General features: G+C 45.3%; 1 protein-coding gene across 1 annotated transcript; it reads right to left on the bottom strand.

The window, feature by feature from the left end:
* Nucleotides 1-316: 316 nt before the first annotated feature.
* On the bottom strand, nucleotides 317-12099 carry ZXDC (ZXD family zinc finger C). Its single transcript, XM_054387187.1, has 10 exons — nucleotides 11004-12099; nucleotides 10011-10163; nucleotides 9256-9334; nucleotides 9031-9161; nucleotides 8220-8390; nucleotides 7039-7724; nucleotides 6245-6329; nucleotides 4355-4527; nucleotides 3515-3616; nucleotides 317-2519 (listed from the first exon to the last, which is right to left on the bottom strand). Exons 1-10 carry the CDS (start codon nucleotides 12097-12099, stop codon nucleotides 2433-2435), a joined length of 2763 nt encoding a protein of 920 aa, XP_054243162.1. The 3' UTR covers nucleotides 317-2432.
* Nucleotides 12100-13855: the final 1756 nt, after the last annotated feature.

Below are 13855 nucleotides of genomic sequence, written 5' to 3'. Positions count from 1 at the left end.
AAGTTGCTGTGTCAGGCAATCCCTTTCCCCCTCGCTGCTGATCTTTTGCCTAGGACAATAAACTAAAACTCCCTCATTTCACTTCTCAGGCTCCTGGTAGCAATAATGATTTTCTCATTCAGTTTTTGACACAGAGAGCACTATCCCTACACACCTGACTAGGGAGATCTGACCTGCTACCATGGAGCCACAAGCAAAGGAAAAACACAAGCTGTAGAAATCACACTGCCAACAATTTTCTTTATGCCAGATGCATCCATACAAAGAATATTCAGTGACAAACTGACCATTAAAAAAAAAAAAAAAGCTTTATTAACCCTTTTGCACCAGGAAGTTCTTCAGGTATCCATTGCCAGCAATGGAGTTCAAGCCAAGTGATCCAATTTTCGGCCCCAAGAGGTTAGCACTTTACATTCACTTACAAAGCTGAGTGAGGTACATTTTCAGAAGTAGAAAGATTTGGTTGCAAGTCCCATAAAAAGATGGAGTGTTCCTTGGCCATTTTAATAGATTAAGAACTGGTATGGTCCTTGAGAACAGAAAAATGCAGGCATTTGTAGCTTGAGGTGTCTCCGCTTCCAGGGAGACCATGGTGACCACTAGAGCAAGATCCAGTAGCCTCTTCTGCACGATTCCATCTCAACCTTTCTATCTCTCAGGAGTGGCTCCATGCTGCAGTCACAACCACCAGGCAGAAGATCTCACCAATTAGTTTGGTCTGGAAACCCATCCTGAGTGGGTTAAAAGGTTCCCTGGATGTATGCTGTAAACTCAGGATAACAAGAACCAAGAGACCTCAATGCTCAGGTAAACTAAAGATAGAAAAATAAAACTGGCTCAACCAGAGGATATAATACTGCCTACAAATCAGGATCTGGTGTGAAGGTAGCCTGCAGACTCTTTTTTCCTCCCTCCGTCTTCAACCGAAAAATAACAAAACTATTTGTCGGGACACATACATAGTTCAAAAGGCACAGGAAGTAAAAGCATTTCTGAATGACCTCATGTGAATTCAACATCAGTAAAACTGTAAAATAAATAAATATGTGCACGATTAGAAAGATCACAATGTTCTCCTGCGTGACATACCTTACTCTGTAAAAAAAAGATACACATATGTGCATACAGACATACCTCATTGAGAATAAAAAACAGTACATACACCCTTTTATCAAACTCCTATACATCATTTTATAGGCATTCAGTACATCACCATAAGAAACATTTAAATTACTACCTTAAAATGTAACCAAAGGGGTTTGGTTTTTTTTTCCCCTATACAACCCTATACTTATTTAGGTGTCTGCAATCCAGGTAAGTACAGTACATACAACCTCTTCCCCCACCCTGGCCCCAGGAGAAACTGCAAGTTTTCAGTGGGGCAAATCTTCCTAGGTAAGAATTTTCTTTTCTCCTCATAAAAGAATCTCACAACTGCAAAATTCTGTAAACCAGCTGGAAGCTCCACGTGCGTGTGACACTCTGGGATAGCAATCAGGAACAAATGTTAACAGTGTTCATTTGAACAAAACACCAAAACCAACCCAAACCAAACAAGTCATGGCCAGTTTACAAGTAACTTGGCAGCAGTTTATAGATGACATAAAATCAAGGTGCTTAAATTTACGTGACACTCAACATTCCTCCCAAAACAGGGAACATAAAGATAAAACAAACCTCTCTCAGATACTGTTGGACTCTCAGCTAATCACTTACAGTGAGTACAGTTCTATTGCAGTTTTCAAGTTTTGCTGGAAGAATTCAGCAAAGTATTTGGGATGCAGGAGCAAGGGACGGGAGAAACTCAACATGAGCTACGAACTGATTCACAGCTAAGTTAACATTTAGAATCTAGCTTTCTAAAACAAGGATTCTAGAGCATCTCATTTTCATGGCATAGGACATGAATCTTGTTCCATGTGACACCTGATTCCAAATTTCTGCCAAAAACAGGGGACCAAAATCGTTATTTGTGTGTGTGGAAAACACTTGTGAATTTTAGCTGTTAATTCCTCAGTGCCATTGGCTCCGGCAGGAGAGCAACAGAAGGAAAGTTTTAACTGTCATAGGCAGGATTATAAATTTGGAGTCGTTAGCTGTAGAATACTTGCTTTCTGTGAAAACAGTAAATATTACCTCAGTTTGAAGTTTAATACAGTACTTCTCCCTGAAACAACACTGTACAGCAGTCTGCCTCGGTCTCTCCAACCAGACAGGCAGACAGGGCATCTTACACAGGCACATCAAGTGGGATTTACACTTTTGAAGAAAACCTTTCAGTTGCAAATGTCCTTAGCAAATTGCAAAGAATGCACCCATGATCCAGCACTCTTGGTTTTCCTATTTTCCGTGGAAAAAGACCCACACAGTGATCTCACTCTGTCAAGACACGATTGCCCAATTTGCTTTCAAGTAACTGTTCCTAGTAACGGTCACTCCAGATCCTGCAAGTTTATTGTGCTTCCAGTGAACTGAGAGTTATCAGAACCTGCATCATCTTCAGTGGAATTGTGTGCTTCCTGTCAAAGCAAACAGACCACACAAAGAGTTCAGTGCTTTCAACTCGAGCTTCTCTTTAATGCTTATCAGTAAGATTACCTTGACGTTTACCCAACACCAGAGAAATGCTTTGAATGGTTTAGCAGAAACCCAAAGCCCTCCTACTTTGGGGACCCACTCAGTGCTGCTCCAGTTTCTCTTTGGAACACTTCAGATGAGCCTCACTAATGGAGATAAATAGAAAATCACTGACTGTTTGCTTTTCCTCTATTAACTCTCTGCCATGACTGACAAGTCAGGTATTTCTAGGTTTATCACAGTTAAGTGTTCCTGCCAAGTACAAAAGCTGTATTTGAAGCACTCTTAGAGTAACAGCACCGCAGAGTTTATCACCATCAAAATCCCATATGGTCATATAGAAAATATGATTTATCTACACTCCAAACACTCACTGCTGCTCAGTTATTAGCTGCTCCTACTCACTAGTATGCAGTTCTCCAGACTGGTAGATAAAAGCATTTATGCAAGAAGCTGTTTGAACATAGAAAGCTCCACAGAACACTGATACTCAGTAGTCAACAAGGGCAAGTAGTGAAACCTATAGCTGCAGAAGTGAACAAGCTTTTTAATCTAAAAGTGCCATTTTCATATAGGCACAGCTCTCAGACCCAGGCTTGATTTTATTTCCCACTTCCCATCCTTCCTGGAGCCAGTTACGTATCACTCTGATTCTTGACCCACTTACTATCTGCAGGAGGGGATGAGGAAAACAAGGATGAGACAGTAAGAAATGAGTAATGCATGGTTATTCATTACTCACTAAGAGGAAGTAAAAACAAGCACATGTCAAAGCTGATAACACAAGAGATCTGGCAGTGCAGCTCTCTGCTTACTAATTCTTCCAAGTGAACTCAAACTCTCAAAGGAAAACATGGTGTTTTCATTAGGCAGAACAGCAGTGTTCACTGTCTTCACTTTCAAAGCAATAAAAGCCAAAGTCTGTGCCATGCCATACCTGAAGTATGTGAACAGGTAAATCCACTGTAAGCTGAGAGTGTGATGAGGAGGACTGAGAGCTCAGCTGGAAAGGCAAATCTCCCTCTCCTGGGGAATCATCCTGTGAATGCAGAAGCGTGATGTAACTACAAGACCCACAAATACTTCAGCAAAATCTGGCAAATTTCACTCGGCTTCACAATCTTAAAAAAATCTGATAAAGCTACTGCACTGTACTAATAATGCCTAGATCCACAAAGGTACATGGAAAGCTAACTATCACTTATATCTGAACTGAGCCCAATGTACAACTTATTATTTTATCATAATCAACTTGGAAAATTGGCAAGACCTGCAAAGGAAGGAATGGTTCAGCTTCCAATAAACATAACGTTCAGAAATATGTAACAAGTCTCATCATGTCATGTGAAGCTGATACTTAACATAAAAGTTACAAAACATTTGCACCCATCAGAAAACTAGACAGAGGGAGGACTCTGCCCATTGTTTGTGCCACACCATATCCTGTTAGGAATAAAGCGGAAGGAACTCAGCCTTTCTCTGAGTACTACACAGATACACACCTGGCCAAAAACGTAACACCTGCCATGCTCCACTCATCAGCCCACATTAATTAATAGGTGCTTTTAGAAAAATAAATAAATAAATCTAAGCCTTATTTCAACAACTTTGAGAAATCATAGTTTAGGCTGGAAGTTCACTTCGCAGCTAACCTTTTCATGTCAGTGTTATTGACCTTGTAAAATGAGAGAGATGCGGAGTAATGCAAGAATTCTGTTTATGGAGCTGAGTGTGTGTAACAGAGAAGAGGAGTGTGTTTTTTCTCTTCAGCTCTTACCTGAAGAAGCTGAATTTGCACATACTGGGCTCCAGTGGAAGGGTCCCTTATTGTCAGCCCTCCATTTGGCAGAACTATGTTGCCACCAAGTCGACTGCCAGGAGCAGATGACGAAAAGGTGGTAGGGCTTACTTTACCACCCTTGCTTTTTCTCTGACCAGAGCCAGATGCCCCTAAAAGAGAATCATTTTAATACTTAGGTGGTCAGAAGCAATTTGCAAAGTTTCCCACTAATATTTTTTCAATTTTATGCAGCTATTTACACAGGAAAAGCCTGGAACAGTGCGATACAATTAAGCACCATCTGATAACTGCTAAAAGGCCAGACAGCAATCAGCTGATGAACTCCCAACTGCTGACTGAGCATCTTTTTATATGAATGTCATTAAAACTACATCACAAAGTGCTTAGCTCAGGGCTCACCCCTGTGGTAGCACAGAAATAGCACCATATTTGTGGAGTTACAGAAAGGAATTAGGAAGCAGAATTGCGTTTTTAAATTTTGTAACCCAATTCCTGAGAAATCATGTATGTCCTTCTCCTAAATCGTGAAATGACCATAGTGATGCTCATCTATTTCCAGAAAGGTTTTGAGGACTGTTAGAACAGGCTACAGAAGTGCACAACCTTAACTTGAAAACAAAAACCTAAACAAAGTAAATGTAACCATACAATCTTGTCACAGCTGTTTCAGGTCTGGTTTTCTGTTTTGTGTTTTTTTTTTTATACCTACAGTACATAAAGGGCTTGGATAACTTGTTTGTAAACACTGAACTTCCCTATAGAGTGTTCAATCAACATAGTAAAGCCAATTAGAAACACAAGACTGTACAGACCACTTTGAGAAGCACAAATCAGCATTAAGACCACAGGTAGTGAAAAGCAAACTACTGAGAGCCTTGAGTAGGGACTGAAAAAGGAATTTCCCAAGGTCATTTTAGGAGATGTGCAGATTAAGTGCAACTGTCTTTTTAAACTAACATCAAAAAGACCTGTTTGATGATGTGTGCATGTTTGCAACACAAGCACACTCAAATCTAGCTTCACTGAGCAGTTACCCTCCATGTGATGATCTACCAAACCAGACAATTTATGCAGGTATGCCTTTCACAGATACAGAAACGAGCCAGCCTGACCTTCAGAGGCAGAAGGTCTAAGATATAGCAACGAAGATCTAATACATATATATATACACATACACACACACACATTTTATATTCCACCCCGGTCCCAAGATTATACACAATTCAAATGCCTGAGATCATGCAAGTGTAGTGAACCAAAGACATTTGATCTGACCAAGTAACTGTCATTCACATCAGAGAGTTTTGGGTCAAGCTACAGTTCTTAGGACACGTCTCAAATCATGACCTAAAACTCATCCTGCACAAGAACTCATTATAAAGCTACAAACTAAGAGAGAGGCTTGAGTATTTCTAGGTAACTATGATATAAACTTCTTAACACTGGCACCAAATGAAACACTAAAGCAGAACCAGCCCAGCTGACGTTTTCATTGTCATTACTGAGAGTAAAAGAGAAACCACCAGGTAAGATCAAAAGCATAAACAATAAAACCAAAGTGACCTTTTTTTTGCTCTTGCTTTTTAATAAGAAAATAAAAAGCAGATGAAGAGATTGAGGGATAGAGTCTTGTTAAGAATCATGAAATGTATGGTGCTGATTTCTTTGTAAACTTACTGTGAATTTGATACTCCACAGAACATAATTATCCCAAGTAACAGATGGTACACCACATGCACAATTATTTTAACTAGCAATAAACTGGATGGAACATTTAAGAATGTACTTGGATACCTGCTCCCATTTCACTGTCAACCCTCTAAATGATTCTGTTTAGTAAATTAAACAAAATGAATGGCTTCTCACCTGTGCTGCTCCCATTCCCTTTTTGTTTTCTTTTCTTGGCTAGCTGAATGGCTCTGTAATCTGTTCTCGCAGACCCACTGCTCTCCTGGTATATTAAAAACAGCCAACAGATGCAAAGTGTTTTGAATGCCAAAACAAACCAAGACAATGAACAGAGACTAATGAGTTCTTGGTTGCAGTTATCTTTTACACTGCAGACAGAATTCCAGTTTCTCATGCTCTTCTGATAGGTTTTGATAAATTTCCTGTATGTACTTAATACCAGTTCCACACAAAAAGAATTTAGCTCCAAATTTCTAAGTTTGCAGCTTTTCACAGCTTAAGTATTTACTTTGTGATGTAAATAAAACACTAAGTCTACAATAATATAGTAAAGCATATAGGGAAGAGTACTTAAAACAGGAACAAAGACTGAGATTAAAATGTTTCAGTTATTCTCCCAGCCCAAATATTTTCCTGGAACAAACTGCACAAGGCATGCCACATATTCTTGGGCATTCTTGTAATATCCATTTCATCCCGACAGATGACTGCCTATTTTTTTAATCCCTTATTTTTAAGGGTTCTCCCCTAACAATTCCAGCACTTCTTAAGAAAAACCATCATACTGCATCTACTTCTGACAACACACCATTCAATGTAACGTTCTACATGCTTCAAAAAAAGGAGCCAAACTGCATGATGTGCAAAATTTGAGAGAAAGGTCTCTCTATAAGGTATAAGCAGCAATGGATATCCTCAAAGTCAGGGCATCTCAGTTATCTAGGGGTAAAATTAATATAGTTACTGCATACCAAAAACGAGCTGCCAGTCACTGTGCCAAGATCCATTTCTTTCTGTGCACTGTAGCTCCCTGGAGGGTTGGAGAAGACAAACTGCGTCACTACTTTGCTGCCCTCTTGTTGACCAACAACGTCTGAGCTAGGAAGCAAATTCCGTTCAGCTTTACTTGGTGTTAGTAACTCAGGCACATTGGTACCACCAAGGCTACTAGAAGGAGTCAAAGTGGTTGCGTCAATTGCTAAATTATTGCTGGACATCAAACTGTGCACGTCTTGACTGGAATTCCTCACCGACAGGGATGCTAGTGAACCCAAGGCTTCTGCATTGACAGTCTGTACATCATCCAAGTTTAAAGTGCTTTGCTGTAGAACTGTTGCACTGGTTCCCAGCAAGAGAGAACTGTCCAAGCTCTGCGGCATATCACTGCTAGCCACCAGTATCAAGGGATCAACTGCCTGGCTTAAAGAACTGCTACTAACAGGCAGGTTTCCTCCAAGCGTTGAGCCCACCGAAGCAACATCGATCGTGACAATTCCAGAGTTCACTAGTGTCATGTCTGTGGCAATTCCAGAATTGTTACTGGACACATTGGAGAAAAGGGATACGAGGTCTATATTGCTGAGATCGCTCTGTCCCGGACTAGTGAGTTCACTGCTGGGTGTGAGGGAGCTGGTTGCTTCAAGCTGAGTTAGGAGATCTGGAAGAGATGGGTTTGGTTGTAAGACAAATCCTTCATCAGATAATGGGGAATAAAAATACAAGTGATCAAAGGAGGAGGGTTAAAGCTCTAGATTCTAAACCTGATAAAACGCTTCCCAAGTTCCCTGAAAGCAGACTTAAGAAAAAGAAGCCTACTGAACTAAGTTCACTGAGAAATTTCAGCTACAAAAGCACTTACAAAAAGAGAACGCTAAGGTAGAGGAATGGAAAAAGGAGTGCAGAAGTGCTTCTAGTCCTTGCTCATAGTTTACAGAGAGCATGGAGAAAGCTCTGCTTTAAAAAGAAGCTGCACTTCAGTTTCACACAGGGCAAGCTTAAATGAGGTCCCACTGAAAACATACTCCAGTCTCAGTGACAGTTCTGCTACTCGTATCAATGGGGCGCCCATTTCAACACCAGTAAATACATTTTCCTTGATAGAACATTTAGCTTTTCCATCACACCCTCTTACAGTTTGAAACAAGTACTTTACCTGGGCTGAAGTTATGCTGTTTGACCATGTGTGTCTTCATACTGTGTTTGGAAGTGAATAATTTATTACAGCTTGATACAGGACAACGAGTCTTTAATGAGTCCACATCCTGAAGATGTTTTTTGGAGTGAATATACAGACTACTTCGTGCTGAAAATTTTGCACAGCAGCCTGCAAGAAGATATAAAAGGCTTTAAAGTTACATCTAGTTTCAATGTGCCATTCATATTTACTAGCTTCACAAAACAAATACAAGTAGCTCTGCAGAACTATTTTGGTACATTCAGAGGAATCCAAAGAGAGACAAATACACCTTTCCTTGTTTCACATCAAGGACCTCTCAGTGGGTAGGATAGTTCAACAACCTGCTCCTGACAATGAGAAACTCTTAAATCATTCAGTATAATGCACAACCATTCCCTGCCAATACCATCTCAAACCCTTCAGAACAATTGCTGGAAAACCATTAAAATGAGAAGCAATCACCAAATTGAACTGCTTCATGAAGAAAAACATTCCAGTTCAGACCCAAGATCTTTGTTCAGGGAGTCCTACTGGAGGCAGTACTAACAAACCCATGGGGCATCAGCACAGCTCCCATATGACTGCAACAGACAGCAGTCACATGGCCATCCATAAATTTGAGACTGATCACTCAGTTACAATGTCTTCTGGTTAGTTTTACCTCTTCAAACTGTTAGAAGACCCACTCTAAATTGTTCCAGTCCTGTAACAAGCTTGCATTCAGGGAAGAGGCACACAAGCTTAAGACAATGACTACCAGTGAACACACAAAACAATCGAACAATACCTTCTACTGGACACTCAAATGGCTTTGTACCAAGGTGGGTTATACTGTGGCCTTTCAAGTGTTCTGCTCTTGTGAAGGACTTGCCACAGCCTTCTACTGGGCACATAAATCTCCTGTCATCTTCGTGTTTCCTAAAAGGGAGAGAAATTGCCATTGGCATGAATAAATCCACCACTGGTTAAGTACTAGAAGAAAAACAAGTGTAATAGAATCAGAAAAGGCTACCTTTTATGTCTCAGCAGCTTAGACATACTGGTAAAAGACCAGCCACAACCTTCGAAGTCACAGATAAAAGGCCTTTCACCTTAAGCAAAGAAAGGCTACATTAGTTACCAAGAAATATGTACCACTACTGCAAGCTCACAAAAGCTGCTTAAAATGAATTTATTTAAGACAGGAAGCCTCAAACACCCTCTCATACAATTCACTGTGGAGTTACTGTGATGCTCTTTTGAGTCCCTACAACCTGTATCTTTAACTTAAGTCATGAGTGCTTGCTAGAGTTGTAATTCACCCTCTGGCTATTCCAAACATTTGTACATACATTTCATATGTCCTGAGAGTTTTTTAGCTGTTTGTTTTGACCAAGGTTAGATTTCACACAATGTTTTGAATGCCTATGAACTTAGGAACAGAGCTGGGACAATTTTTCTGAACAGAGGTCCCACACCAAAAGCCACAGCTTTCCATGTCCCTAGCTGCTTAGCATTTGGCAAGGTTATTCAACAGACTCCTACCCCCTAGAAGGCCAAGAAGCAAATGTTTTCACTGACTCCAAACAGACACATCAATCTTTCTCCCTTCACGACTTCCAGTTTTTCCAGTCTACTTTCCACGTGTCTTCTATGTACTTCCTGCACTACATTATATGGTTATATGCTCCTGCTCTGGCAGGGGGCTTGGACTTGATCTCCAGGGGTCCCTTCCAACCCTTAACATCCTGTGATCCTTCCCCAGGTACACACCACCGTCACAAATACCTGTGTGACTCCTCATGTGGATTTTCAGTCTGCAGGCTTTGTCATACTGCTTGTTACAGCCAGGGAACGAACAGGAGAACTGCTCTTGCTCTCTGAAGTGTGCTCGATTATGGGAGAATAATGCACTCACTGTGATAAACGTTCTTTCACAGCCTGGGGAGAGAAGGAAAATAGCACATCAGCTCGATACCAAACTGATTCAGGAAAACCAAATTCTCTTCTCCCTCACAACTTTTAGTGAGGGGCCTTCATAATCCTTTTACCATGGTATTACATCATGGCACATAGGAAAAATAAACAGTGCAATCCCAAAGTACTTTATTGCCACAGATTACAATTATTTAGCTAAAGTGGGCAAGCAGAACGCATGCAGCTTGGTTTAGGGCATACTACTGAAAACTCATGCTGTGACTTATAGAATGGTTTAGGTTGGAAGGGGCCTTCAAGATAATTTAGTTCAAATACCCCTTCTGTGTGCACTGGGCCACCTTCCACCAGACCAGGTTGCTCAGAGCCACATCAAACCTGGCTTTGAGCACTTCCAGGATTAGAGCATGCACAACTTCTCTGGGCAACCTGTTCCAATGCTTCATCAGCCTCAAAGCAGAGCTTCTTCATTTAATCTAAACCTATCCTCTACCAGTTTAAAACCATCACTCCTATCACTACACACCCTTGTACAGAGCCCCTCTCCAGCTTTCTTGTAGGCTGGCGTACTACCGCACCTGAACAAACCCATACCTAAGTTGACCAACGAAGGTGCAGCACCCTTCATCCCACAAACTTTCCCACTTGGTAACTGAAGTGGCATGGAGCGGAAGCCTTCCTGAGAATCAGGGGGTGGCCCGTAGGGGACTGAGGGGCCGCGGGGAGACAAAACTAGCGGACCCACTGCACACACTCCAGGCAGGGATCCCATCCTTACCCGGGCGAGCTATGTTTTTGGAAGGGAAGGAAAGAGAACCAAGCCCCGGAGGCCCAGCAGCGGCTTACCCGGGAAGTCGCAGCGGTAGGGCCGCTCGGGCTCCAGGTGGCTGCGGCGGCGGTGGGCGGCGAGGCGGGCGGCGCTGGGGAAGCGCTGCCCGCACGCCTCGCACTTGTGCGCCGCCTCCTGCTCGTGGGCGCGGCTGTGGGCCCGCAGGTTGTAGACGGTGGTAAAGCGTTTGGCGCAGCCCGGCGCCGCGCAGACAAAAGGCCGCAGCTTGTCGTGCGAGTGCAGGTGCCGCCGCAGCTTGTAGGCCGTGGCGAAGGACCAAGCGCAGCCCGGTACAGGGCAGCCGAAGGGCCGCGCCGCCGCCCCCGCTGCCCCCCCGCGACCGTCCTCCCCGCCGCCGCCGTGTGCCGAAAGGCGGTGCAGCCGCAGCTGCTGCTTGCGGGGGAAGGCCTCGCCGCAGCGCGGCTCCGGACAGGGGAAGGCCGGCGGCGAGCGGGGCCGCGGCCCGCCCGGCGGCTCGGGGGGGCTGGCGGCGGCGGGTGGCGGTGGCGGGGCGGCCGGCGGCGGGGCGGCGCCCGCGGCCTGCTCGGCGCCGGGCCCCAGCGTCAGGACGCCATTCTCGATGCGCACCACCAGGCTCTGGTTGTTGATGGTGATGGTCCCCGAGAAGGAACCGTCCTCCGCCCCCCCACCGCCATCGCTGCCGGCGGGGGGCGGCGGCGGGGGAGGAGGGGGCGGCGGCGGCGCAGAGCCGGAGGCCTCCTCTGGCGGCTCAGCGGGCGGCGGGCCGGGCTGGGCGCGCCCCGCTTCACCACCGCCGCCCGGGCCGGCCTCGGCCGCGCCGCGCACAACGTTGAAAACGAGCAGGAGCCCGTCGTTGTCGGGCGCAGGCCCCGCCGGCGGCGCACAGGGGCTGGGCGCCGGGCTGGCGCCGGACTCCGGCTTCTCCTCCACCAGCAGCACCGGGAAGCTCACGTAAAGGCCTGACGCGGCGGTGCTGGAAGCGGCGGAGGAGGAGGTGGCGGGGGCCGCCGGCTCCCAGTCAGGCGGCGGCGGAGGGCGGCGCGGGGCAGCGGGCGGCGCGGCAGGGCCGCCATGTTGGGCGCCGGGCCGGGCCCGGGCCGCCTCCGCGGCGGGCAGCCCCTGCGTTTCCATCTTGGGGGTCCCTGTAGCAGCGGCTGAAACCGGAGCCGCGGGGCGGGGCCGGCGTGGACCAGCGGGGAAACCCGGAGCATGGAATTCCGGAACGGGTGCGGCGCGGAAGGCGCCGGGGAAACCCGGAGCGCGGAGTTACGGACGGGACGGATAGGCGTTTCGCCGGGGCCGCCGGGCCCCGTCGGCATCCTCTTGGCTGGGGAAGGCGGTGCTTGTGACTTCCCTAAACTAGCGAGCGGACGGCAAGTCGTACCTTAAGTAGCTAAAGCGGCACAGTTGGCTTTAGTTCAGTACGTGGGGATTATTCTAGTGTCTGTTCGCTTCAATTCCAGCAAGGAAGAAGCTGTGCCAGAGCAGAGCCATGCTCAGCTCGCAGCTTTGCCTAGAGTGTTGTAATAGGTAAGAATTTTAGCAACAGACCCTGTGCACCTTCAGCAGAAACACGAAGGCAGCTTTATGCCCCAGCCTCCAGCAGAGTTCTTGGCGCACAGCGCGGGCAGGCGTGTGCCCCCAGAGAGACACGGAGAACGTGGAACCTAGGGAAGGAGGACAGGCGAGTGCTGTACAGAGGGGAGGGTGGTGTGAAGGCAGGAGTGGGAAAAAGACAAACAGGCATAAAAAGACTGAGGGTAAGAAGGAGGCTCTAAACTGATGTACAGTGCTCATTTAACCTATGCAAAAGAAATTCTGCAAATTCAGCTAATGTGTAATTATTTATTTCCCGCATTCTCGGGCAAAACTTTCTTTGTGAGACTATTCAGTTGCCTTCTGGCTCTCCAGTACTTTTAAGGGAAAACTACCCTGCGTTTGCTGTGAAAACAACACCCAGTCCCCTTCTGCTGTGGAACTGATAAAGTGTCCCAGTAGATGGTGCTGTGATCTTTCCACTGTTCAAATTCGGTTCTCCTTTCTGCTGAGCAGTTTAGCATCGAGTTTCCAACAACGACAAAGCATAAGATACTGCTAACCAGGCACACTCAGCTCCAGGGAAGCTGATACTTCTTCCCATGAAGTTGTAAGTACACCCAGAGCTCCCCTCTGCACTTTCACAGCTATGTGTGCAGTGCCTGAATTTCCTAGGGGCTCAAGCTCAGCCTCCTTAGAAATCAATCTTACCCTACTGCTGACTGTCACCAGGTGTGGGTCATTCCTGGTTTTGGCTGCCCCTAGCCCTCCTCATCTCCCTATGAAGACCGTTGCAGTACCCTCCTTCACGTTCCTAGTTAAAAAAAAAAAAAAAAGAAAAAAAAAGTGCCAAGGGTGCTGCATCACTGGTTGAAGGATGTCAAAACTGAAGAAGAAGAAATAAAAAGCCACAAATCCTTGTCTGTTAGAGCCTGGAGAGGCACAAGACCTTAACTAGGAGACCTAACAGCTCTCTCATGTCACAAGCTTCATGCCTTTAAAACCCACTGTACTTACAGGCAGATGAGCGTCCCACATGAATTATCCTTTGTCACCAAACTCTTGTCTCTCTGCAGCCAGGCACAAGCATTTTGGGACAAGTGCCCATGCTTTGAGGAAGGCATTAAGGTTCATAGAAAGGATCCTTCAGCCTGTGGCCAAGTCTGGGAGTTCATTACAGAAATTCACTACCTCTACATCCACTGTCTGGCTCTGATCAGATGCAGTGTCTACAGAAGCATGGCTTGAAGATTGCACTCCCTATATTGAGTTTGTCCAGCAGTGAGGTCAGCTACCTAAAAAATGTCCTCAGCTTCCCTACAAAACAATAGCATATTCACAGACCCAGATT

Source organism: Indicator indicator, chromosome 15 (genome assembly GCF_027791375.1).
Source record: "Indicator indicator isolate 239-I01 chromosome 15, UM_Iind_1.1, whole genome shotgun sequence".
NCBI lineage: Eukaryota > Metazoa > Chordata > Aves > Piciformes > Indicatoridae > Indicator > Indicator indicator.
Note: the sequence above shows the minus strand (reverse complement) of the source record. Positions and strands in the feature narration are given on the sequence as shown.

Excerpts from the sequence above, each read along its gene's own strand:
- ZXDC (XM_054387187.1), bottom strand. The coding sequence starts at position 12,099 with ATGGAAACGCAGGGGCTGCCCGCCGCGGAGGCGGCCCGGGCCCGGCCC. Across the intron at positions 4,528-6,244 it reads AGGGAATGGGAGCAGCACAG|GGGCATCTGGCTCTGGTCAG; the intron begins GTGAGAAGCCAT and ends ATTCTCTTTTAG. Across the intron at positions 2,520-3,514 it reads TACCTGTTCACATACTTCAG|GAAGCACACAATTCCACTGA; the intron begins GTATGGCATGGC and ends TTGCTTTGACAG.